At 53.3% G+C, this 23,877-nt stretch overlaps 2 protein-coding genes across 6 annotated transcripts in view; both read right to left on the bottom strand.

Annotated features, from left to right (window-relative positions):
* CD4 (CD4 molecule) overlaps positions 1-7,524 on the bottom strand; it is a 38,255-nt gene extending 30,731 nt beyond the window's left edge. For both annotated transcript variants that reach the window (XM_006737850.3, XM_031033010.2), the window contains exons 1-3: positions 7,387-7,524; positions 963-1,067; positions 695-859 (exon numbers count right to left, since the gene is read on the bottom strand). In XM_006737850.3, coding sequence (XP_006737913.2) covers positions 695-859; positions 963-1,011 — 214 coding nt within the window. In that variant the 5' untranslated portion in view covers positions 1,012-1,067; positions 7,387-7,524. The remainder of the gene's footprint in view (positions 1-694; positions 860-962; positions 1,068-7,386) is intronic.
* Positions 7,525-16,345: 8,821 nt separating this feature from the next.
* On the bottom strand, positions 16,346-23,785 carry LAG3 (lymphocyte activating 3). Of its 4 annotated transcripts, XM_081821128.1 has the most exons (8): positions 22,038-23,785; positions 21,581-21,728; positions 20,910-21,196; positions 20,027-20,284; positions 19,332-19,607; positions 17,436-17,678; positions 17,053-17,183; positions 16,346-16,533 (listed from the first exon to the last, which is right to left on the bottom strand). In XM_081821128.1, exons 1-8 carry the CDS (start codon positions 22,093-22,095, stop codon positions 16,411-16,413), a joined length of 1,524 nt encoding a protein of 507 aa, XP_081677254.1. In that variant the 5' UTR covers positions 22,096-23,785; the 3' UTR covers positions 16,346-16,410. The 4 variants fall into 4 exon arrangements, with proteins under 4 accessions (XP_081677254.1, XP_081677251.1, XP_081677255.1 ...); XM_081821125.1 differs by having other exon boundaries at positions 21,581-23,785; XM_081821129.1 differs by lacking the exon at positions 17,436-17,678.
* Positions 23,786-23,877: the final 92 nt, after the last annotated feature.

Raw genomic sequence — 23,877 nt, 5'->3', positions numbered from 1 at the left:
TGATCTTGGGGTTGTGAATTCAAGCCCCACGTTGAGTGTAGAGATTACTTTAAAATAAAATCTTAAAAAAACCAATAAAAATAAAAATAAGCAATGAAATACAAACAATGGTAAATCTAATAAACATAAAATAAAAACATATTTACAAAAACACATTTCATGCTGATGAGGTTTTCTCATATGGTGCTTCTGTTCAACAAGTTGAATATTAGAGGCCATACATACAAGAAAAAAGAATTATTTAAAGAAGAGTATAAGGGCAAACCTCAATGTGACAGTAAAACTCCTTTACTGCAAAATACGTTCCTAAGAAGTATGGAGATCTTAATTCTTTTTACTTTAAAAGCGAGGAAAAATATCATTGTGTTGCTTTTTAATGGAAGTAAAAACGTATCATCCTGGGTCTGTAGCAATAATATCCATGAAATTACAGGTTTTATATGATAGTTATTTCTCTAAGATCCATTAAAATAAGGCCATGAACATTAAAATTCTGAAATTATAATAGACACTGAAAGCCACTCCCTGGGCCACCCGCAGTTGACACAGGGAAACCCTGGACTGGGAGACCACACCTGAGCCTGTCAACCAGACCCCTCTGGGATCTGAGAGTTTACCAGAAGCCGGGCTCTGACACCAGGGATGTTCAGTCCATGGTGTCTTCCTCCCTGGATGGGGAGCTGGGCCACCCTACCTGTAAGCCAGAAGGAGCCCTGACGCCCCAGAATCTTGAGCATGGAAGAATGTTTCCAGTTGAAGACTATGTTCTTCCCCGGGGCAGCATGGCAGGGCAGTTCCGCTGTGTCTCCCACCTTCGCCAACACCACCTCTCTTCCCAGAGGGACCGCGGGGAGCATCGCTAGGTGGAAAAAAAGGAGGTCAGGCCTCAAGGCCATCCCCCCACTTTTGCATCTCCCAGGCAGCCCCTCCTCCCACCAGGACCCCAAGGTCTGAGCACTCACCCAACTGCAGCACCAGGAGCAGGTGCCTAAAAGCGGCCCCTCGACTCATCGTGGCCTTGCTGAGGCAGGCAGGGACCTGGGCCTTCCCCGCACAAAGGGCAGGGCCTGAGGGAGATACCAGTCATTAGTCAGCAGGCATTTATTGGGCCTGGGGCTCAAAGGGATCCAGGGGGATGATAGGCAATCTTACCCATACAGCCAAGCCAGGGACCTAGACATGCTGACTGCTAAGCAGACATCCATCTGGACATGCTACACAAGGCTGTGCCCAGGCCAGAGTGGGTTCTCAAAGTGGAATCAGAGAAGGATTCACAGAGAAGGTGGCAGATTGGGGGGTACTGAGACAGGGGCGGCCAGGCCAGGCCAGGCCGTGAAGGTCTTTGCCCTGCTGTGAGGCCGGGCCGTGGCCCTAGGCACCAGGGAGCCAGTAAAGGACTTTATGTCAAGAAGGACATGATTTAGGGGCGCCTGGCTGGCTCCGTCCTTAAGCGTCTGCCTTCGGCTCAGGTCATGGTCCCGGGGTCCTCAGGTCATGGTCCCGGGGTCCTCGGATCGAGCCCCGCATCAGGCTCCCTGCTCGGCGGGAAGCCTGCTTCTCCCTCTCCCCCTCCCCCTGCTTGTGTTCCCTCTCTCGCTGTGTCTCTCTCTGTCAAATAAATAAAATCTTTTTTTAAAAAAAAAGAAGGATATGATTTGGTTTGCAGAGTGGCTCCCTCAGCGGCTCTGTAAAAGGCAAGCTGGAGGAGGCCGAGCCCAGGAAGCAAGGTTGCCACAGTCCTGGTGAGAGAAGACAGACCCAAACTCAGACAAGTCAGAATTATGGAAATGTGGAAAAAGAGACCACCCTGAGGGGCACGTCTGAGGGCAAATCCCCAGGACTTGGGGCCAGATACACTGTGTGGGGTGAGGGAGAGAAGGAGCAGAGAGTTAACTCCCTGCTCACTCTCAGACCAACCCTGTAAGGCCTCTGAGGGAAGGCAGAAAAATGCTGTTTGGTTTCTGTGAGCTCCGGAGATGGTGGAGGCTGGGGCGGGGGGAGGGGAGGGGGTGTAGAAAGGCTCTGAATGAACCTAGCACAATGGGTGGCCTGAGGTTAGAGCAGCGATTCTCTCTCTCTCTCTCTCTTTTTTTTTAAGATTGTATTTATTCATTTGGGAGAAAGCGAGAGCACAAGCAGGGAGGAGAGGCAGTGGGAGAGGGAGAAGCAGGCTCCCTGATGAGCAGGGAGCCCGAGGCGGGGCTCCACCCTGGGCCCCAGGACCCCGAGTTCCCGACCCAAGCTGAAGACAGATGCCCAACCGACTGAGCCACCCAGGCACCCAGAGCATCGATTCTCAAAGTGTGGTCCTGGATCAGCAGCAGCTGTTAACTTGTTAGAAATGCAAATTCTCAGGCCTCACCCCAGACCTGCTGAATCAGAAACTGAGGGGGGGAGGACGGGGAGGGGGGCACCCCACCATGCCACAGCAGTGAGTCAGGCAGCCTGTCAGGGGGCAGGGCAGAGATCCCAGCTGGGAGTCTGGAGAGGACTCGGGGAGAGAGGGGGTGGGATGTGGGAAGGCATCTGAGGCTTGGTTGAGAATCTTGACAGGGAGGCTAGAGGGTCAGGGCTTTGTTCTGCAGGCAACTGGGAGGAACTGCTGAGTTTTGAGCAGAGATGGGACATGGTCTGTATAGAGCTTTAGGAAGGGGACCAGATGACATGGAGGGAGTGGGGACTGGAGGAAGGCCACCAGATAATGTCTGGAAAGCAGATGGGAACAGGGCTCGTATCTTTGAGCTCCAGGCTCAGACTGGAAGTAGGCCTCAGAGGGGTGGCTGCCTTGGGGGGCAGTGTCAGCGTGAACTTGGTCCAGAGCTTGGCAAGAAGAGATCCTGCATCCAGACTTGTTTCTCTGTCGCCCAGCCCAGTCTTTGACCTGGGCCCCCACCCCCCACCACACCCCACAGCTTGATCTCCTCCAGGATGAAGATGATGCTCCAGCCAGCTCTGCCATCACTGTAGGCCTGGCACCAGCTGGAGCATCGAGAAGAGATTTAGGATGTGTTTGGTTAACTTAAACCAAATCGAATTGAATGGAGGAGGGACAATCACTGACTTCTTTCTGTACTCAACATATTAATTCTGTTACTAAAGTGGGTCATTTAAGAATGTGTCCACACCTAACCCTGGCCTAGATGAAGCCAAGTCACCCCAATCCATGTTGCCTACTCTTGTGCTCCCCCACCCCCTCTCCCCACCCCCTCCCACCCCTGAGCCATTCTCCAACCTCCTTGCCCTGCTCTCTACAAGGAGGCTGACTTCTGCAGACCGTACCACCCAGCTCCCTTGCCACCCCCCGCCCCGCCCCGCTACTAGTTGGGGTTGGCCAGTGGAAGCACCCACAAGATGGGAGGGTCAGGGAAGGAGGCTGGGGTATTTTTCCTAACTCTCTTCCTACTCGGGCACACTTTCCAGCAACAGCTATACTCCCTCCAGCGCTGGCTGGTTCCCTCTTCACGCCGCTGGGAATAACCCCCTTTCTGCAGTCTCTTGAACCATCTAAGGCAGATTCTGTTTCCTGTTGGGCGCTGGCCCATGATAGGGATGTAGTCCTCAGATGTGCTGGGGACATGGGCCTCCTAATGAGGTTTGGGGGAAGATATATACATCATATATATTACATATGATATACATGCCATCTCCAGTCACTCCATCTGCCTGAAAGAGGAATGTCCCCGGGCCTAACACAAGATAGGGGCTTGACAGAATTTTTTTTTTAAGTTTATTTATTTTTTAAGTAATCTCTACAGACCCAACGTGGAGCTCAGACTCATGACCCTGAGATCAAGAGTTGCATGATCTTCTGACTGAGCCAGCCAGATGTCCCTGATAGAATTTTTTTTAACCGGGGAAATAGGAAGTGAAGAGATCAAGAAGGTTTCCAGAAATGGAGGACAGAGGCTGGTCACAGGTGTAGTTGTTTACAAGTTAGCATGGGGCATGGAGGGGCTGAGAGGAAGGCTGAGGGGAGAGAGTGGGGTATGGCCGCTCTTATATCTGAGAGTGGTTCCCACTGTCCTCCCGTCCCAGACTCAATATGTCCTTGGTGAGCGGAAAATAAAGGAGCCTCCATTTGGAATATCCCTTCCCTGGGGTCCAAATTCAGTGTAGATGCCTAGGGAAGGCTAGGGACATTCTTGACCCTTCCCCGAATGGTAGTCATTCCTTCTTCCTCACGCCATGATCCTGAGGTCTGTGCAGAGGGCTTCTTCCCCACCTCCAGCTCCCTGTACTGCCCCAACTCACCCAGGGCTCAGCTCGGTGGAGGAGGCTATGGGTTTCCAGTTGCTGCTTGCTTTGGTGACTTGGGCTTCCGCTGCCGCCCCAGAGAGCAGGCTTTTGATTCCCACATCCTCATCCTCCCCAGAGGCGCTCTGCCCCGGTACAGTGACATCCTGTACACCATAGCCCCTTGAGAGAGGCTGGGAGGGCTTGCTGGTCCCCCAGGCCTTGGCCCCCCCGTCTCTCTCTCTCCCTCTCTTTCTGCCTTTCTCTTTCCTTGTTTCTCGCTCACATCTGTGTATTTGTGTCTGTGCCTCCCCACACTGATGGCTCCCATACTCGACTCCCCACACCTGAACCTCTCTTCCTCTTGGCCTCAGACGCCAGGAACCAATTCTGGCTCTGTTGGTCTTGCCCAGAGTGCCCCTTGCCTCTCCTCCTTTTTCATCTCCACCTCCAGCTGCCACTAAGCTCTAGCCCCTTCTTGCCAGTGAACAGGCATCCAGGGCTCTGGCAGGAATGCAGGCTTTCAACCAGCTTTGATGTGAAGGGAGCCTGCAGAGCACAGCTTGGAGCCGAAGGTGGGTGCAAGGGAGATGTCTGCAGGGTGGACCAAGGGAAAAGGACAGATTCCAGGAAACACACAGAGGCCTCAAGGGAGGGTGAGGGAGGATGGGAAGGAGAGACCCGGAGCAGCTCATTAAAGCCACAGCTAGCTACACTTCACACAATCCCGGATCCCATGCCAAGCCCAGGGTAGTACAAACCGGGCAGAGTCAGAGGGAAAGAGATGAAGACATTCTGAAAGGCAACACCCATGCCCAGAGCAGTAGACCAAAAGAGAGATCAAAAGAGACCAAGAGAACCATGAGACCAAAATGGCAACACAAACTCACAAACTCTCGGAGCTCTTGAGGTTCCTGTTGCCCTTGCCCTGGCCCCCCAGATGGGATGAGGGGCGAGACTGGGGAGAGGAAGAGGGCACAGCCCCACCGCAGCAACAGTCTGTGGTCCCACAGACACTTTCATCTTCTCCCCAGAGCCCCCAGGCAGCCCCTCAAGCCCCGCCATGGGATGTGCCCCCCACCGCATACACTCTCTCTACTGCTCACTGGTTTCATGTAAACTTCCTAGAGACCATGACCCTCTAAGGGACCCTTGTGGTTCGGTAGCTGCAACCTCCACCATCCTCTCCTTTGCCTCAGACGCCCACGTGGGGGGTGCCGTGCCCTCCTTCCTCCCTTCCCTCTATCTCCCAAAAGGTGTGGAACAGAGCTCAACTTTAGAGCCCTAAAAACCCAGGCCCCTATCTGTCCCTTCCCATCACCCACCCTCATCAAAGTTATTTTTTTTATTTTTTTTTTTTTAAAGATTTTATTTATTTATTTGACAGAGAGAGACACAGCGAGAGAGGGAACACAAGCAGGGGGAGTGGGAGAGGGAGAAGCAGGATCCCCGCTGAGCAGGGAGCCCGATGCGGGGCTCGATCCCAGGACCCTGGGATCACGACCTGAGCCGAAGGCAGACGCTTAACGACCGAGCCACCCAGGCGCCCCATCAAAGTTATTTCATTCAACATTTATTGAGTGTCTAAAATGAGCAAGGCCCTTGGTTTACTGAACTCCCTTGTGGCCACCTCACCATTATGGCCCAGATCAGGGCCTAAGACTCTACAGGGCTTCTGCCTAGAACCAGTTGGTGAGGGGGAGTTTTTATTTCGAGGTAGACCTCTTCTATACAAGTGTCCCCCAACTGAAAGAGGGAAATCATGTCGGGAGTTCTCTCTGACCCTGTCCTCTGGGAACTCCTTCATCCGAGGCTAAGAGGGCGGCCATTTTGTATGAGCCCACAGAATCTAACACAGCACAAGAAATTATTTGTCAAAATATGAAACGGAATGATCTCCCGCATCAGGTTCTACTGTCAGCCTTGCACCCCTAAAAATTTGCCCCATGAAAATGGAAATTTCAGGAAGAGCTATCCCACCCAGAGCAAAATGTTTGAATTAGCGATAGTGGGGCCTTTCTATTTTGACGAATCTGACGGTACCGAAAAGGTCCCTCTCCCAAAATATGTCTGGAAGGGAAGGCTTTAGGACACCTGGGGGACAATGCTACAAGGCCATGGAGGTCTTAGGAGAGGGGAAAAGACAAAGAGCATGGAGGCAAGAGGCAGGATTGTACAGGGCATTCCATCTTGAGGGGTAACACCTCCCGCATCCCCCCAACACCACACCAAGCCCAGGAGGGACCTGCAAATCCTTTTTGAAACCACGTAGCCTCCTTTTCTAGAGCAGCTGAGACAGCTAAAACTTTCTTTGAACCTGTTTTTCTAATGACGTATTTACCTAAGAATATGTATCTATCATGTTTATAGCATTGCATACCTAAGAGTTCAGTTTCAACCCTTTCAGAGAATTTCGTTAATCATTTTAAAGCTCATTAAAATGGAAGGGCCCTTAAACATATTGTTCAAAAATCCTAAAAATGCCCAAAAGTAGATCAAAATGTAGAAATAAATATAAACAGAAAAGATAGGTAAAAGAACTTACGTCTGTCATAAGGCTTATGAAATGCTGCAGACAAATATGGTTTCTGGTGAATTTCTGGCAATTGAGTCATTGGGAAAATTGACTTGGGGAGCATTGCTTCTAGACTAGATTTCACTTGTCCTTCTCATTTTCTTGCTTTTTCTTTTGTTTCCTCTTTTCATTTTTTTTTAAGGGTATCCTTCCTCCTTAATATATATTTATTCTTTCTAACCGTTTCCCACCCTTTCTTCTACCTTTTTTCCCCTCTTTCCCCTCTTCCTATCTTCTCCTCCACGGGCCCTTGACTAGTTGTCTCCCACTGCCTTTCTCATCCCGGGGTGGCCTCCAGTCTCCGTGCCTTCTCTGATCTTGCAATCTAGCTCAACGCCCCTCTAAGGAGTACCTTCTGCTCCGGGCACTGAGCTGAGCACAGGGGGATGTGGAGAGAAATTTGCCATAGTCTCCGGCCTCTTGAATCTCACATTTCATTTAGTGCGAAACACAAGAGAAGGTGGCCAGAGTTGTGGGCAGAGAACTGGGAGTCCAGAACATTCCAACGCATCTGCAGCCACATTCTCCTCCCCTTCCCAGACCCGTGGAAAAGAATGAAGCTAGTCTATCCATCTTACCTCCAGGCTTGTGTCTTTCCTCCCCTCTGCTTCTCACACAGGTGTGTCTACGTGAGGGCGGGGAGCTCTGCAACCAGGAGCCCACTGGGGAGAGCTTGTTACTTCTGTAGAGATGTATGTAAACGAAGAGACAGGAAGCCCAGTGGTGAGGCTCCTCCACACCCCAGGCCTGGGCCAACCCCCAACGTCACCATCTGGGACTGGGGTCCCCACCCCCTGCCTCTCAGGGAAAGATGTCAAAGTGAAAATGCCAAAGTCAAGGGAAAAAGTTGAGCAGAACTAGGCTGGAGCACAGAGTGTCACTGAACTTCTTGTTGTGTAACAAGAAAAAAGACGGCCTTGATGATACTACAATCTGGTTTGGGCTTCAAGGAAAGGAGAAGTGGGGGGGGGGCACATGAGGGCATTTGATAAGCCCCAAACAGCCCCTGGCCAGGGTCCTGAGGGCATTTGTTCAGTGGGGAGGGACCAGAAGCACTATGGATGGCCCAGTGTGGCAGAGAGGGCCTGGGCTGAGGCCTGCAGAGTGACCCCCAGAGTGACAATTGACCAGACCCTTTTCCTCTGGCCCTTCAACTCTGGCCAGACCCTCAAGTATTTCTCTAGCCCAGGTCTCTCTCGAGCTCCAGATGTGTAGATCCTCCTGCCCATTGGACATCTCCACTTGGACGCTCACCACACATAGCAAACCCAATATGTCCCACAGTACACTTATCACCTGCTTGCCACTACCCTCCAGACCTACTTCTCCTGCAAGTCCCCCACTCAGCGAGGGCTTTGCCACCTCCCAGCTGCTCAGGCCAAATAAACTGGGAATACTCTCTGACTCCTTCACGCAACCCCTCCCATGTGTTTATTTGCCATTTCCTGTGGATGTTACCTTTGAACTCTCTCAGAAGTCTATCCAAGCCACTCTGCCCCACCACCACTGGTCCATCCATTCTAACCCCAGGTGCCATCCCCATCCTGTGCCCGGACCAAAGCCCTGCCTCCTCACTGTCTCCTGGCATCCCCATTCTTTCGTCCTCTAGGCCATCCTCCACCAACAGCCTGAGTGCTCATTTAAATGTGCCCATGTGACCATGCCCTTCCCCTACCATAAAAAGAGTGGCTAGTTGAGCTTGCAACTCCAACAATTGATGCAGGCGTTTCGACTTGAGACAACCTTGTGATTCATTTGCAGCAGAAAGGAGTCATGCTACTTCTCATTTTATAACACAGTGTACTCAACGTTTGAGATTTAATAACATTAATATTTACTGCTTCATCAAAGGCATTCTTAAGTGAAAGTGGCATTAATATTTTTATTCTTTTTTCACTGCAAGTGCCTGGCGGTGAAGAGCACAATGACTACAGCCCCGTTTGGCTCCGCTGCCTTGATTTGTGCTAAGGCAGCAGTCTAACCCAGATTGCTTTTGCAACATCATTGCAATGTCAACATGGTGACAAAAGCCAATAGTGTCTTATTATTTTTATGGAAGTAGCTTGACCTCAAAATCTCCCTGAAAGAGTCTCAGGGACCCCTCCCCCTCACGGGCCACACTTTGAGGACCACTAATCGAGGAAAGTTTTGTTCCTTCTTCAGATCTTCGCTATTTCTCTGCGCAGACTTTTCATTGTCCCCAAAATGTTGTCTCTTTCTTCCTTACTAACAGAACCGTCCCTTTTTTAGCTGAGCTCATGGCTGCCCAGATTTAATGTATACTGAATCCCAGCCTCCCTTGCATCTGGATGTGGCTAAATGACTCAATTTCAGTTAATGGATGTAAGTGCAAGTATTCGGTGCAACCTCTAAGGGCTGTCCTTACAGGGAGGGTGTGTGTCCTCCTCAGGCTTCAGCCCCTGCCTCAGACTTGTTTATAGCCTGCCTGCTTTTCTCATTTACATTACCTCACCGGTCCTAATAGGTATTTAAGTTTCTAACCTCTGAACTAATCCAGTTCTGCCCGTTCATTCATATATTCAACAAGCTGGGTTGTTGTTTTGTTTTTTTTTTTTAAGATTTTATTTATTTGTTTGACAGAGAGAGTACAGGCAGGGGGAGCAGCAGGGAGAGAGAAAAGCAGGCTCTCGCCGAACAGAGAGCCTGACGTGGGGCTCAATCCCAGGACCCTGTGATCATGACCTGAGCCAAAGGCAGACGCTTAACCAACTGAGCCACCCAGGCGCCCCTAAGATTTTATTTTTAAGTAATCTCTACACCCAGTGTGGGGCTCAAACCCACAACCCCGAGATCAAGAGTTGCAGGTCTTACCGACTGAGCCAGCCAGGCACCCTTCTTCAAGTGTTTTCCAGGCCCAAAGCACTCTGTGTGTGCTGGGGATGTAATAAGTAAGCTAGATGTGGTCACCACTCCAGCCTGTTTCATAGAAACTAAACAATTAATAATGTCATCACAATTGGACACATGCTACAAAAGAGATGCCCAGAGTGCTGGGGATCTTATTATAGGGAACCTTATTTCAACTGGGAGATCAAGAAAGGCTTCCCTGGGTAGCATTGGGTTCTGTATCTGTGTATCAGGGAGCATTGGGTTCTGCTGCAAGTGAAAGAAAATTCAACATAATAGAGGCTTAACTGAGACTGAAGGTGATTTCTTACCTAAAAGAAGTCTGGAGGCAGGTGCTTCAGAGGTAAGGTAGGTGAGGGGGCACCCCCCGACCCACCCCGCACTTCGCAGCAGAATTTGTGTGTCTGGATCTTGTTGCTTCGCTATCCTCTCTGCATGTGACCCCTCCTCTCAAGCTACTCAGTTGAAACAAGCTTTCCTTAATAAGGTAAGATCTCCCAGTACCCCATGCTTCTTCTCCCTTGCAAGCACGTGTTATAGTTATGAAATTATTGTTTAGTGTCTTTCTGACAGGCTCAAGTGGTGACCACATCTGTCTTACTTAGCAACCAGCAGAGTGCCTTGGGCCTGGTAGACCCTTATTACGTACTGAATCCTTTATTAAAAATATTGACAGGCGCCTGGGTGGGTGAGTCGGTTAAACGTCTAACTCATGATTTTGGCTCAGGTCATGATCTCAGGGTCCTGGGATTGAGCCCCACGTTGGGCTCCATGCTGAGTGTGGAGCCTGCTTAAGATTCTCTCCCTCCATCCTCACTCCCAACCCCCCCTCGGGCATGCGGGTGCACTCTCTCTCTTAAAAAGAAATAGAATTGTATTGATTGTATTGATGTTTATCGGTATTAAATTTGTTATGGTAAATATGCATACCATAACATTTACCATTTTAACCATTTTGAAGCCTAGAGTTCTGTGGTATTAAGTACATTCATATTATTAGGCAGCCATCACCACCATCCATCTCCAGAATTTCTTCATCTTCCCCAACTGAAGCTCTGTACCCTTTAAACACTTACTGCTCATCTTCCTCCCCCAGGCCCGCTGAGCAGGGAGCCCAACATGGGGCTCGATCCCAAGACCCTGAGATCATGACCTGAGCCGAAAGCAGACGCTTAACGGCTGAGCCACCCAAGCATCCCTATTTTATTTTATTTTATTTAAATTCCTGTTGAATACTTTTTGAATGAATGAATGAATGGAAAGCCAAGGATCACAAAACCAAATGACTACAGGAGCCTGCTAGGTAACATGAGTGGGAAAGCAGGCTGGCTGTAAACGTAGGGAGGGGTGGGGACTGAGGTGGGTCACCTGGAGGGTATGGGCGTCTTGTAATGAGGGCAGCCACTGACCGCACAGCTCCAGCTGCGTTGACAGGAGAGGTTGCACCAGGATGCAAACTCAGACTTGCCTGCCTGTTCTGCCAAACTTTCAAGGGAAGCTGGAAAACCAAACATTTATATGATATCCCCTAATTTTAATATTGGCAACTAATTTTCTGTTGTTGTTCTAACCTTGAGTGAGTCAAACCAAGCATTCCGAAGGGCTGGATCTAGCACAGGGCCACCAATTTGCAACCGATGACCAGATGGATTGTGTGATGCTGTCCAGCCCTTGTGTCTGTGACCTTGAGCACCCATGAAGTTGGATTCTCAGGAGTTAACAGGCCCCAAGAACCTGGCTCTCCCTCTGGGGTTTCCAAAGCAGGAAAAGATAACAGGAGGAGAGAGGAAGTTTCTGCTGAGCGGTTAGGACTGCTATGTGCTTTATATGGTTGTATGTTTTATGTAATCCTCATGACAATGAGAGGGCATAACTGCTTTTCTCCAGATCACACAGATGAGGAAACTAAGGCTCGGAGAGTTTAAGAAAATTGCTAATAGTCACAGAGCTGGTAAACTATATTGGTGGAACTGGGATTCCAACTTAGCTGCTGGGGCCCCAGCCCTGGATGGCCCCCCTACCCCCACCGCCTCTCCTCTGCATTAAGAAAGACCAAGATGGGGGCTCCTCACTGGCTCAGTTGGAAGGCCTCCAAGACTCTTGGTCCTGGGATTGAGTTTGATCCCAGGGTCATGAGTTTGAGTCCTACACTGGGTGTAGAGATTGCTTAAAAACAAACAAACAAAAAGGAAGGCCAGGCTGACAGCTGAGAGAAGTCTTCTCCCACAGTGATGAAGGGGTAGGAGGGTGACAAGCACGTCTGGGGCCTCCTGAGGCTTCACGCCACCATGATCCCTCACATCGACTGAGTGATTTTCCATTTTCCAAGCACTTTCACATACATTTGCACGTGTCAGACATTTTGGTGGGTATTACTGTTCCCCCTTCTGCAGAAGAAGAAACTGAAGTGAAACTGTTTGCTCCATCACAGGCCTGTAAGCATGGAACATGGGGATTTTCAGAAGTCTCCTGCTTCCTGGTAGAGAGCTACTTTTGCTGTGTGTATTCTGTCTCCAGGCTGGAGGAGGGGAAGGAGCCCAAGGTGGGAGAAAGATGGGGAGAAGAGCGAAACCCACTTGGTGACCTGCTGATGGAGTGTCACGGACCAGGCCGGTGGAGAATGGGTAGAGCAGCCTGTGGAGTAAGGAGTTGGAAGCCCCAGGTGCAGTCTTGTGGTGGCCTCCTTACCAGAACCTTCTGCAGCTGCACCGACACCCTCTGCAAAGGGGGCTGGGGGCAGGGCTTGGAGATGGGGGGGGGGGAGGGGTGATCGAGGCTGTTGTTTGGGAAACAAGAGTCTTGGAGGCCTGACCCACCTCCACCCCAGCCCTCTTGTCCCTAGCTCTATGACCATGTTCGGCAACTCGGAGGGAGGCTCCTGGGTTTCCCACCTCCCGTGGGAGGTTGGAGCAGACAAATTTCAGAGCTCGGCCTGGGCTCAGCCGGCTTGCACCTGCAGCCCTTGGAGAAACTGTCAGCCACAGCAGCTAGAAGCCATCCTCAGCCCAACGCCATTCCCTTCAAAGGGCTAACTCCACCTGGGGGTGGGGCCTGAGCAGGGACACCTAAGCTCTTTGTTCGTCTCCTTTGGAGGGGGGTGGGCGGCAACAGCAGGGACTCAGGCCTGAACCCTAACACTTTTGCCTGGTGGGGATGGTGGGGCAGGGAAATTTCTGTGTCTGCCCTGGCCCGGGGACATGAGAAGACCAAGTCAAAGTGGGGGGCACACTGGCAAATGTGACCACGGGTCTGAATGAGCACAGTATGGCCTCTTGCCTGACACACTTGACTTGGCAAGACCCTGGACCTCATTTGGCTTCCAGAACCTCTGGACAGTAGACAGTAGAGGAGGCTGTCAGGCCCACTGCAAGGCTAGGGATGGAGGAACTCAGAGACGCTCCTTCTCCTCATTTGACCTCTCTCTCTCTCTCAGGCACTGTTCCCCCACGATAGCCAAGCTGTCATAAGCAAGATGGCCCCCAGTGCTTCCTGCTACTTCCAATTCACCCTTTATGTTGTCCTCTCCCATGTTGTACCAGCGTTGGTCTGTGTGACCAATAGACTAGGGCAGAAGTGATGGTGTATCCCTTTCTAGATGAGGTTATAAAGACATGGTAGCTTTTTTCTTGGCCACTCTCTCCCCCAGAGGAAGCCAGTTGCTCTGCAGCGAGCAGCGTTATGAAGAGGCCCACTCACGGGGGAAATACAGCCTCTGACCAGCAGCCACCTGAGGGAGCCTTTTTGGAAGCAGATCCTCCACCCTGGCCAAGCCTTTAGATGACCACAGCCCTGGCCCACATCTTAGCAGCCTCACAAGAGACCCTGCACCAGAACCACTCAGCTAAGCTGCTCTTAGCTTCCTGACGGTGTGAGATCATATGTTTATTGTTTTAAATTACTAACTTCTGGGGTGGCTTGTTATGTGGCAATAGGTAACTAATAGAGCATCTTTTTTTTTTTTTGCTTCCTTCCTTTTTATTTTTATTTTTATTTTACTTATTTATTTGACAGAGAGCCAGAGAGCACAAGCAGGGGGAACAGCAGAGAAAGGAGAAGCAGGCTCCCGGCTGAGCAGGGAACTGGGATCATGACCTGAGCTTAACCTATTGAGCCACCCAGGCACCCCACTTCCTTTCTTTTTAACAAGGGTTTAAGATGATCCACCACCCCAGCCCCCACTGAAGTTTCCTGAGCTCCCCACCTCCTTCGGGTCCCTTCCCCTCCAGAACCCCAACCTGGAACACTGGTTTGCCAATGAACTTAGAGATGCAAGATAAATTCACCTAGCTCTTTGGGGGGCCTTAAGAGGACAGTAAAAGGGTCGGAGGTTATCCTGCCAGATGGGGAATGGGGCTTTGGGGGGGAAGGGGGAGGAGCAGGAATGTGTCACCCCTAGGAGAGATCCCACAGAGGAAGGAGTAAGAATGAAAGAAGGAGCCCTGTATGCAAAAGCCTCATGCCCCCTCTTCCTTCTACCCTTTGCTCTTCTCTTTCTTAGTGGGTAGAGGAACGAGGTGGCCTTTCATTCTGCCTCTGTCCCCTCCCTGTCCCCTTCATTCAGGAGCACGGGGAAGTCCCCACATAGACGACGGTGAATCCTTGATGACTACTCTCATAAGCCCAAAGGGCATAGGTTGTTACCCAGTAGAAAGGAAAATTGCCACCCACAGAACTTTCCAGGAAACCCCTGCCCCATTAAAACATAAGGCAAAAAAATAAAATAAAATTAAATAAAAATAAAATAAAATAAAATAAAATAAAATAAAATAAAACATGGGGGCTTCCACTACAGCTATGGAGAGCAGGGTCATAGGGCAGACCTGAGGGGTCTCCTCAGCAGCTGTCCCCAGCCCACAGTAAACAGTGGGGATGATGCTTTCGAGGCTTCTTGAAGGAACTTCAGGACTTCACCTTACAGCGTGATGATCTCTGGTGAGTGTCAGCGCCTCTTTCCTTGTCACTGTTTCTCCACCTGTGACAAGGCAAGGGTTACCACCATCCTAAGGCTCAGAAACTCAGATTGCTTTAAATGGTTCATTACTCAGGCTTCAGAGGGTGCCCCTCGCCCTCTGAGGCTCTGCCCAGAACAAAGGTACCCCTCTGTCCCCAAGCCTCGCGCCATTGTGTCTCCACAGGGATATGTCTTCAGCCTCCTGGTTTGTGTCACTGTGCACGTGGCACCCAGGCTCGGTGGGATACGAAGTAGGGTGTCTGCCACCATGCATCTCCTGCTCCTGCAGGCTCACTCCCACTCCCTTCCAATCTTTGTTTCCTCCTGTCCAGGGTTAACATTCCCTGGCAGAGCTGTGTGCAGCTGAGTCCAGAGCCCTGCGCCTATCGCAGATGGAGGTCTAGTTTCCCCGGGGGGTGGGGGTGGTGGTGCTGGGGGCCAAAGCTGTGTGTGTGCTCTGCTGAAGGACAGTCAGCATGCCTCAGGGGAATGTTCTTTCCAAGACAAAGACAGACAACGAGGGAGGCAGGTATGCTTGTGGGACTTGGGTACCCTTCCTGGCGTGACCAGAACGGGCCGGCTACCTCCTTCACAAGTGGGGAACCCGACAAGCACATCATATACTCGGGGGCACCTCAGTTTTCAAAGCCCTTTGACCATTTGATACAGCAACCCCTTTTCATGGGTCATTATCATTATTCCACTTAATAGGAAGAAACCGAGGCTGAGGAGGTCAGCTCTGGTCCCATCAGCAGAGATAGGATCCGAAGCCAGGTCTCTGGACTCCCACAGCTGTGCCACAACCAGCTGTCTTGCTGGCCATTTTTCTCACCACGGGGCCCTTTGTTCGCAGCGCTCCCCTTTGTCAGACTTGGGTCATAACCTTGCCAGGGCCGGGGCTCTGTGTCCTGAGGCGGGCATGGTTCGGTCCCTCTCCTGGAGAGTGCCCAGGGGACGTGACCGCTGCTTGGTGCACACTCAGACGCGGAGCGCACAAAGTGAACACCGCAGAGGTGGTGCCCGCTCGCAGGGATCTGGGCCCGCCTGGACCACTGCGCTGTTGGTCTCCTCCAGCCTGCCCCCGCCTGCCCAGTGACCTCCCATGGCATGACAAACAGTGGCCACTGGGTGGCAGTGTGTTCTCGTGCCTGGGACCACACAGGTTGCCCAGAGCCAGGGAACGTGGGGGTGGGGAGAAGGCAAGCAGGAACCTCAGCCAGCTGCCCAGAAAGGTCACAAGACCTGATCCCCTGGAGGACGTGACATGACAGGGCTCCTCTGTGTGTGTGTGTGTGTGTATGTGTGTGTGTCTGCGCGCGCGCACTGCAGCAAAAGGGCCAAGGACAATGTGAAATGGAGCCAAGTGTGGGGTGGGGTGGGCCAGGGGAACAAAAATACAAAGGAAACCAGGGCAGCCAGCATAACATGAGCAAAGGACGCAGAAGAGAGCTGTAGAGGTAAGGGGTGAGGGCTTTTGGAGCTTCAGAAAAACGACTACCTGGGAGAGAGAGAGCGAGAGACAGCAAGAGAAAGACCAAGGCAGAAAGAATCACGGAGAGGCCAGGAACAGAAAAGAGGAAGATAAGAGAGATTGGCTGGGGAAAGTAGGTCGGAAGGCTGAGGTGGGAGAAGGGAGCCCCCAGAGGCTGGGCAGACACAGGAACCTTTCCTGGACAGACACAGGAACCTTTCCTGGACAGAAAGAGCCAGACTCAGGCTTGCTGCTGACAGGGAGTTTATTTGGACTGAGTTGTGGAGATCTGCGGGCTGCCTGAGCTCCAGGTCAGAGCTTCTCCGGCTCCGGCTCCGGTTCCGGCTCCGGCTCCGGCTCCGGCTCCGCTATCTTGCTCTGAGCCTGAGGTGGGTGAGTCCCATGCTCCAAGGCAGAGAATCTTCTTGGACGCCACTGTTGGAAGACATGGAGGGTGGGTGCGGAGAAGGATGAAGGGAAAGACAATAAGGAGGATACTGAATGAGTCTATTCTTTTCCAGGCCCCTGCCCTCCCCTTCTGGTCCCAGGCCTTTTCTCAGCCCCTTCAAGCCTCCCTTGGGTCCTTCAAGCACAAGAGGTCCCTGGAGAGGCTTATGAAGAGGGGGGCTCTCAAGGCAGGATGAGGAGTCTGCCTTGGTCATCTTCCCTGAGGAAGGGGTGCCAGACAGCACTCAGAAAACTGAAAAGAGGGGCGCCTGGGTGGTTCAGTTGTTAAGCGTCTGCCTTCAGCTCAGGTCATGATCCCAGGGTCCTGGGATCGAGACCCGCATCGGGCTCCCTGCTCAGCAGGAAGCCTGCTTTTCCCTCTCCCACTCCCCCTGCTTGTGTTTCCTCTCTCTCTGTCAAATAAATAAAATCTTAAAAAAAAGAAAAGAAAACTGAAAAGAGGGGAAGCCAGTGGCCGGTGGGGGCTGAGGGGTGTCCCCGGCTCACCTGTCTTCTCCAAAGGTGAAAACCAAAGGCTCCAGTCATCAAAAGGAGCAGAAAGAGGATACCAAGGATGGAAAAGAGAGGGAGATGGCCTGTTTTCAGGGCACCTGGGGCCCTCCCAGAGCTCTGGGCACCTACAGAAGAAGTATAGCATTAGATACTGGGTCATAGCTGGAAGGGTATTTTGCCACACCCTCGTACATGCCGCAGACAATGAGGCCCAGAGTTGAGGGACTTATCCAGGATCATTAGCTAATGAATGACAGCAGTGGGTTGGGGCCTGGACAAGAGTCGGAGGTTAGAAAGAAAAGATCTGGAATGCGGGTGGGGAGCGGTCTGGAAAGTGGGGTCAAGACAACTGGTCCGGAATGTGTGGGGTCTCAGACCTGGGCCAGCCGGCTCAGTGAGGTACACTGCTGTCCCGAGAAGCCTCTCTCCCTGGTACACATGGCACTGCCAGGGCTGAGAGAGGAGTCTGGCCTCCTGCATCTCCAGCCGGGGTCCCGGGGAACCTCTCCAAGACTGCTTATCCAGGGGGCTCCACACAAAATGCTCTCGTCCCGACGCCGGGGTCACCTCACAAAGCAGTTTTCTCAGCTTGCCAGGTAACCCAGAGGATTTGGGAGTCACTGAGAAAATCAGAGGGAAGAGATCTTTGGGGGCCCGACCCCCTTACTTGAAACCATAGATTCAACTCCCCCGTCTCAATCGCCCGGCACTCAGGCTCTCACCTGGGCTCTGATTGGGTGAGGTTGAGGGGAGGAGATCGGGGTCAGGGCCAAATCAATCTTATCAAGACAAAGCTCCCGGCAGATCCCTCTGCAGCTTAACAGCCTCCAAGCTCTCTACTGCCCTCCGGGACTGTTCAAACTCAAACTGGCCCGGAAGGATCACGTAACAAATACCATCTTGGATTCTTTTACACGACTTCCCACTCAAATGCTCAGAAACCCCAAGATCAGTCAGGTGCGCTGCCCCCCTCCCAATACACCTTGCACTTTTTTTGTTTCCATGACTTGGCTCACATCAGTGCCCCCTGCCTTGAGGTGGCCCCTGAATGAACTCTGCCCCCTTTTCTGAATGTTCAGAGAGTAGTGAACTGACCCATCCGTCTACAGACAGAGCATCTCAAAGCTGTACGGTGAGAGAGAGGGCCGGTAGGAGGACACCAGTGGTGAAGGATCTTGAGCTGAGCAGAGTGGTGGAGCCACCTGAGGATTTGGCAACACAGACACCCGACCTTAGACCCCGAGGCTGGCACTTCCCAGGCCTGTGATTTGAGAAATTCCTTCTCTACAGGGGCAACAATCTCTCCCAGTGAGCTGTCGTGCAGAGAGCCTGGACAACTAACCGGAAACAGCGGACCCTCAAGAAGACCTAGGACGGACAAAGTTGGGAGGCTTTGTGGGCTGACTGGATGTGGAGGAAACAGGAGGCCAAGTTTCAGGGGAGTGGGATACGGGTGGAGTTACAGACAGAAAGGCTAAGTCAGCAAGAGGACACGTGGTGTGAGGAAAGGATGGGGTTCGGGGTGAGGCTGGGGTGTGGGTATGACATCGAGGGAGAGCTATCCTGGAGCAGGTGGAAAGTCAGCATTGGCCCTTGGAAGATGTATGACCTGTCAGTGTACTCACTGATTCACTCAACCAATGTACATTATTAAGCACCTACTACGAGGTGCTACTGTTTAGTGACCCCAGGTGAATACTACAGACATAGCTGAGCTGTTGTGGCTCCTAGTTACCAATCCATCAACACACGCTTTCTGAGTTTTGGCTTTTTGTTGTTGTTGTTGTTTTTTCTGTGTTTGTTTTATACTCTCTTAAAAAAAAAAAACCAAAAAAACAGTCCTTGCTCAGTAAATATTTGCTGACCAAAGGACTGATTTATTAACTCCTCCCAAATCCAAGCCACTTCCTGCAACGTTAAGCCAAGCACTGGTCCCCAAGTAGATGAGGATTCTAGAAATAGAGTCCACCTCTTTTGAACCATTCAAACTTTTGCCACCTCTCCTTCTAACTTCTCAGACCCTCCTCCCAATTCAGAGCAGGGGAGTCCCTTAGAGGAGAGTGGAATGTTCACCTAGTGACTCAGGGGAGATTTTCAGTTTCAGTTCTTTATGTGGGGGCGAGAAAAGAGGAGGCCACCAGGGCAGCCTCTGCAACTTGCACACGGTGGCCTTGTATCATGAGGCGGATCTGCCCAGTCTTGGCCCGCCGGCCTGCCCTCCCTGTCCCAGCTCCCCTGCGATGGGAGCTCATCCTTTCCCACCTGGGGCTGACCTGTGATGACTGCCAGAGTGACCATGGCGCTGAGCTGCTCTCCCTGCAGATGGATGTGGCAAGTGTAGGCCCCAGCCTGGGCCTGGCTCACAGCCTCCAGTTGGAGGGTAAAGTTGCCATGGTCTCCAGCCACCAGAAGGTCAGGGCCTCCCCCAGGAGGGGTCCACTTGGCAGTGAGAGAAGACTGGGTCCCCACACCGGGGGGCAGGCGGCAAGGTAGGTCCACCCTGGAACCTGCTCCAGCATACACCATCAGAGGCACTGAGGGCTCCAGACCTGGGAAAGAAGGAGAAGCCAAAGTTGAAGTGGAGAGGGGGAGGTACAGAGAGGCTGGAGCACTGGGGCGGCAGGGACGGGAGGCAGAAGAGCAAAGGAGGTGGTCCAGCTCCGAAGAGTGCAAGGGAGCAGAGTAATGTGGATGAACTGAGGATGTTCAGAGCCCCTCATGTGGGCCGGGCCACCAGGAGGCCAAAGGTGGCCCAGTGAGGCTGGATGGCCCAGGGAAAAGCCAGAAGTGGGGAAGGCAGCTGAAAGGTTGCAGTGCGAGGTAAAAGGGAGTGGGGCCATGAGGCCCAGAGCATTCACAGTGGGCGCTAGCTGCCGGAGACCTGGTTTGGGGACCCATAAGACAGGGGGAGGTGATGGGGGGCAGAGAGGGGTTGTGGTCAAGGGTGAAGGCAGACTGGAGGAGTTACCCAGAACGGTGAGGTTGTACGTGAGGGAGACATTGAAGCCATCTCTGTAGGTGAGAATGCAGCCCCAGGGCCCAGAGTCTGAGGGGCTGACTTGGGGCAGGAAGAGGAAGCTTCCAGCTATGTGGTGATGGGGGGACTCGTGAACAGGGACTCTGCCCCGGAACCAGTGCACAGAGGCTGGCAGGTCAGGGCGGCTGAAGGAGCAGTTCAAAATGACCCAGTCGGAGATCCTGAGGGACCCTGGGGGGCTGGCAGTCACTGCTCACGGATAAAGAAGATTTGATTAGCCCCACCGCCAACACTTGTCTTCTCCTCCCCAACCGTCCTCCGACCACCGCCCGCAAACCCCCCTTCCCCAACCCCCACCAGTCCAGTGCCTGGTACCTGGAGGTGCTTAAAATGGATGTTTCGGGATCTCCTGCCTCCCTCCCCTGCACACGCCCCCCGCCCCCCAGGCCTCCAGTATACTTGGTTGACATGGTCGACCCTTCCCTTTCTCCACGCCTTGCCTGAGGATCCCCACTCAGCCCACCCCCTGAGCTACAGATGTCTGAAAGGAGTCACTCTAGCCTTGCACTCTCCCCCCAACCCAGGGGTGCCTCCCCTCCTCCATCCTGGCACTCCCAGGTGCGTGGCGGAGGGGAGCTCCAGGGGTGAGACAGTCTCTCCAGAGGGTCCTCTCCCCACACACGTGCTTCTCTGGGGGCGCCCCTTCCACTCTGCTCCCCACCCCCTCCCGCTCCCCTCCCGGGGGCTCTCGGGCGGGGCCCAGGGCGCCTCCCGGGAAGCACAGCCCCTGCCCCGGCCCTTCCTGCCTCCCGGGGCGACAGGGACCGCGGCGCCCCGGCTCCAGCCCCGCTCCCAGCGGCCCGCCCCCACCTACTGGAGGCCTGGCCCACGCGCAGACGGAGGCGGCAGGCGAGGGAGCGGTCCCGGAGGTGCACGGCCGCGCGGTACTCGCCGGCGTCGGCGCGTCGGGCCGGGCGCAGCCACAGCGAGAAGTCCCCGCGCTGGAGGCCGCGCTCGTCCAGCTGCACGCGGGGCTGCAGGGGGGGCCTCCCGCTGCGCAGGCCGCCGGCCGCCAGCATCAGCACCACGTAGCGCCGCGGACCCGGGCCCCGGGCGGAGGGCGCGGCGGGGCGCAGGCTGGGCGCGGGCGCCGGAGGACCGCTGGGCGGGAGAGAGGGACGGCACTGAGAAATGCGAGGGGTAACAAGCCCGGGGCAAGAGGCGGTCCAACCCCACTTTGAGGATGAGGAAAGGCACCCAAAAGGAAGATCTCTGGCCCGCTAACCGCCCTCATCCCCGTCTCCCCTCGGGTCGGGCCAGCGCCACCCACTCTCTGGAGAGGCAGGTGTAGAAGGGATGCAGGTGTGAGGGGAGCAGGCCTCGGAGGAAAGACAGGAAAGGCAGCGGGGGAGCTGAGCCTCTGGCTTCAGAGGGACTGACAGCTCAGGGGAGGAGACAGAGGGCTAGCTTGGGCCTGGGGTTATGAGTCTGGATGCCACTGCTGTTGGATGTGGGGGTCCTGTTGCCCAAGTTAGGGGTGCATACCTGTCTGGTATGTGGTGCCAAGTGACCCCTGCGGTTCGCAGAAGGCTGACATCCTGGAGAGGGGCTGTGGGGCTGCAGGGGAGCTGGACCGGAGCCCCCTCCTGGGCCCACACCACCCGGACCTCTGTCCCAGACCCTGGAGCCTCCACTGGGGAGGAAAAAAGAGGCCAAGGGGAGGGGCCGTGAGCTAAAAGACTTAGGAGTAGAGAAGGAGCCTCAGTTACCTGAAGGAGAAACGGGGCTGAGGAAGACCTTGGGTTTCTGTCCCTTCCCCACCCAACGGGAAGACTGACAAGAGGCTTTGGGGGCAGAAAGACTGCCCCAAGCAAGGCATTAGAAGAATCCACCCAAGCCAAGGAACTTGGCATCTGTGAGGTCCAGACATCCCTGCTGACCACCCCCTCCCCCACCCATGGGTCTGGAGGGCAGCCCTCCCAGAGGGTCAGCCCCGTCTTACCTGGAGCCACCCACGGCAGTTGCAGAAGCAGAAGAACCAGGAACTGAGCCTCCCACATCTCCCTTAGGCCTGGGCCACCCTGAGCCCCTCAAAGGGAAGAGGTCAGAAAGAAAGGAGGGACAGATGGACAAAAGAGAGTTCTGCAAAGATATGGGGTGGAGGAAGGGAATCTAGAAGAGGGACAAGGACAGAGACCTGGAGATAGAGGGAAGAACCAATGACTAGAGGGCTGGAATCCAGAGGCAAGCTGGCCAGATCAGGCAGCAGGAGTTTGGGGGGGGGGAGTCGGGGGGTTCCAGCAAATGGGCAGGGCAGTGGCAGAGAGTAGAGTGGAGGCAAGGTGGCTGTCTTGAGCTGGGAGGCAGTTCTACTGCTCCCAGGGCCCACAACCCTGTCCTTCTGCCTTCCCTCCACCTTCCCCACTTCCCCTCCCCGTTGCCCCCCCCAACACACCCCAAGGCTCACGGTTTCGCTTCGCAGTGGAAAGTCTGAGGGGGTTGATTCCCAGCAGCATTACCCTTCACCTCTGTGGTGGCGCTCCCCTTGTTTATTTCCTCGGTCCTGGGTGTCCCCGCCGAACCCTCCCCCACCCTTCTGACTATTCCTCTTCCCGCGGACCTTCTGCATTCTCTCCAAGCCATTTCTGCCTGGAACTACCTGCTTGCCCACCTCTAAGCTGCTGCTCCAGTCTCAACATTTTCTTGGCAAGCCCTTCCCTTGGTACTCATCTCCTCCGTCATTCCCTTAACCTCCCAGGACTTTCATTTAGCATGAGCCTGCCTCCCCACCCATCCCATGGCTCCTGGGAATAAAGCAGACCTAAAAGATGGTAGGTCTGGGGAGGGGCACCCCAAGTCCTCAGAAAAAGAAAAGCTACATTATATTGAGCCTTCACTATATACTAGTGAAGATACGGGGTGGAGGGACTGTATTGGATACTTTACAGATAGTAACTCATGAAATCTGATATCCCCCATTATACAGATGAAGAAACTGAGGCAACTCAGAGGTTAATTGACCAAGGTCAGTTATGGAGTATGAAGCCAAAAGGTGTGTCTGTAGTCCAGATTCTGGGTGAGTTTTGGATGTCCTCTCGAAGAATGGTGGGGTCAATGAGTCACACACACACACACACACACACACACACACACACACACCCATCCAGTTCAAGACCACTGTGTACTCAGCAGCTTCTCCCAATCCAGAGGTTTTGAACTAACAGGGCAAGGGATATGGAGAAATGCAGAAATCCTGCAACAGAGATCAAACTCAAGAAAAACTGAGACAGAACTAGGGAAGAAGTCTGAGAGAAGGGAACTCTTGCTCCCCACCCCACCCAGCCAGAGGAGCCCAGCCCAGAGAGGTGGAGCATGGGTGCCAAGAACTTGCACCACACCTGGGACCCACAAGAGGCCCCGGACTTCTCCCCTGCCTGACCAAGCGCTCACTTCCTCACTACCAGGTGGACACGTTTGATGCCAGACAACTCTCTCTCCAGGTCCCAGGAGGCTGAGACCCAGGCCTCCCAGCCCTCTCCCACTTCAAGGGCGGGACTTCCTGTTTCTGAGGCTACTTCTTTGCCTGGTTCAGCACAACAAGAGCTGGTAGCTTTCCACTGGGCTCAGCAGTGTCTAGACCTGGTGTGGGCTAGCAGGGAAGTGTGTGTGTGTTCTGCTGGGGAGGAGCATCCCCAAGAATCCAAAACCAGGAAAGAAGTTAGTTCTCAAAGAAGCTGCGAGCTCCATGTCCACCCCTGGAGTGCTGATCTTGTCTTCTTGAGTGGTAGGTGGTAGGAGGGTACAGCTGCTTTTTCATAGAAGGCAAGGGTCCTGATGGAATG

Source organism: Leptonychotes weddellii, chromosome 5 (assembly GCF_054177405.1).
Source record: "Leptonychotes weddellii isolate Sample4059 chromosome 5, ASM5417740v2, whole genome shotgun sequence".
NCBI lineage: Eukaryota > Metazoa > Chordata > Mammalia > Carnivora > Phocidae > Leptonychotes > Leptonychotes weddellii.
This window is presented reverse-complemented; position numbering and strand designations above follow the sequence as displayed.

Excerpts from the sequence above, each read along its gene's own strand:
- LAG3 (XM_081821125.1), bottom strand. The coding sequence starts at position 22,095 with ATGTGGGAGGCTCAGTTCCTGGTTCTTCTGCTTCTGCAACTGCCGTGG. Across the intron at positions 20,285-20,909 it reads GCGCGTGGGCCAGGCCTCCA|TGACTGCCAGCCCCCCAGGG; the intron begins GTAGGTGGGGGC and ends ATCCGTGAGCAG. Across the intron at positions 17,679-19,331 it reads CACTCTGGCAGTCATCACAG|TGACTCCCAAATCCTCTGGG; the intron begins GTCAGCCCCAGG and ends TGATTTTCTCAG.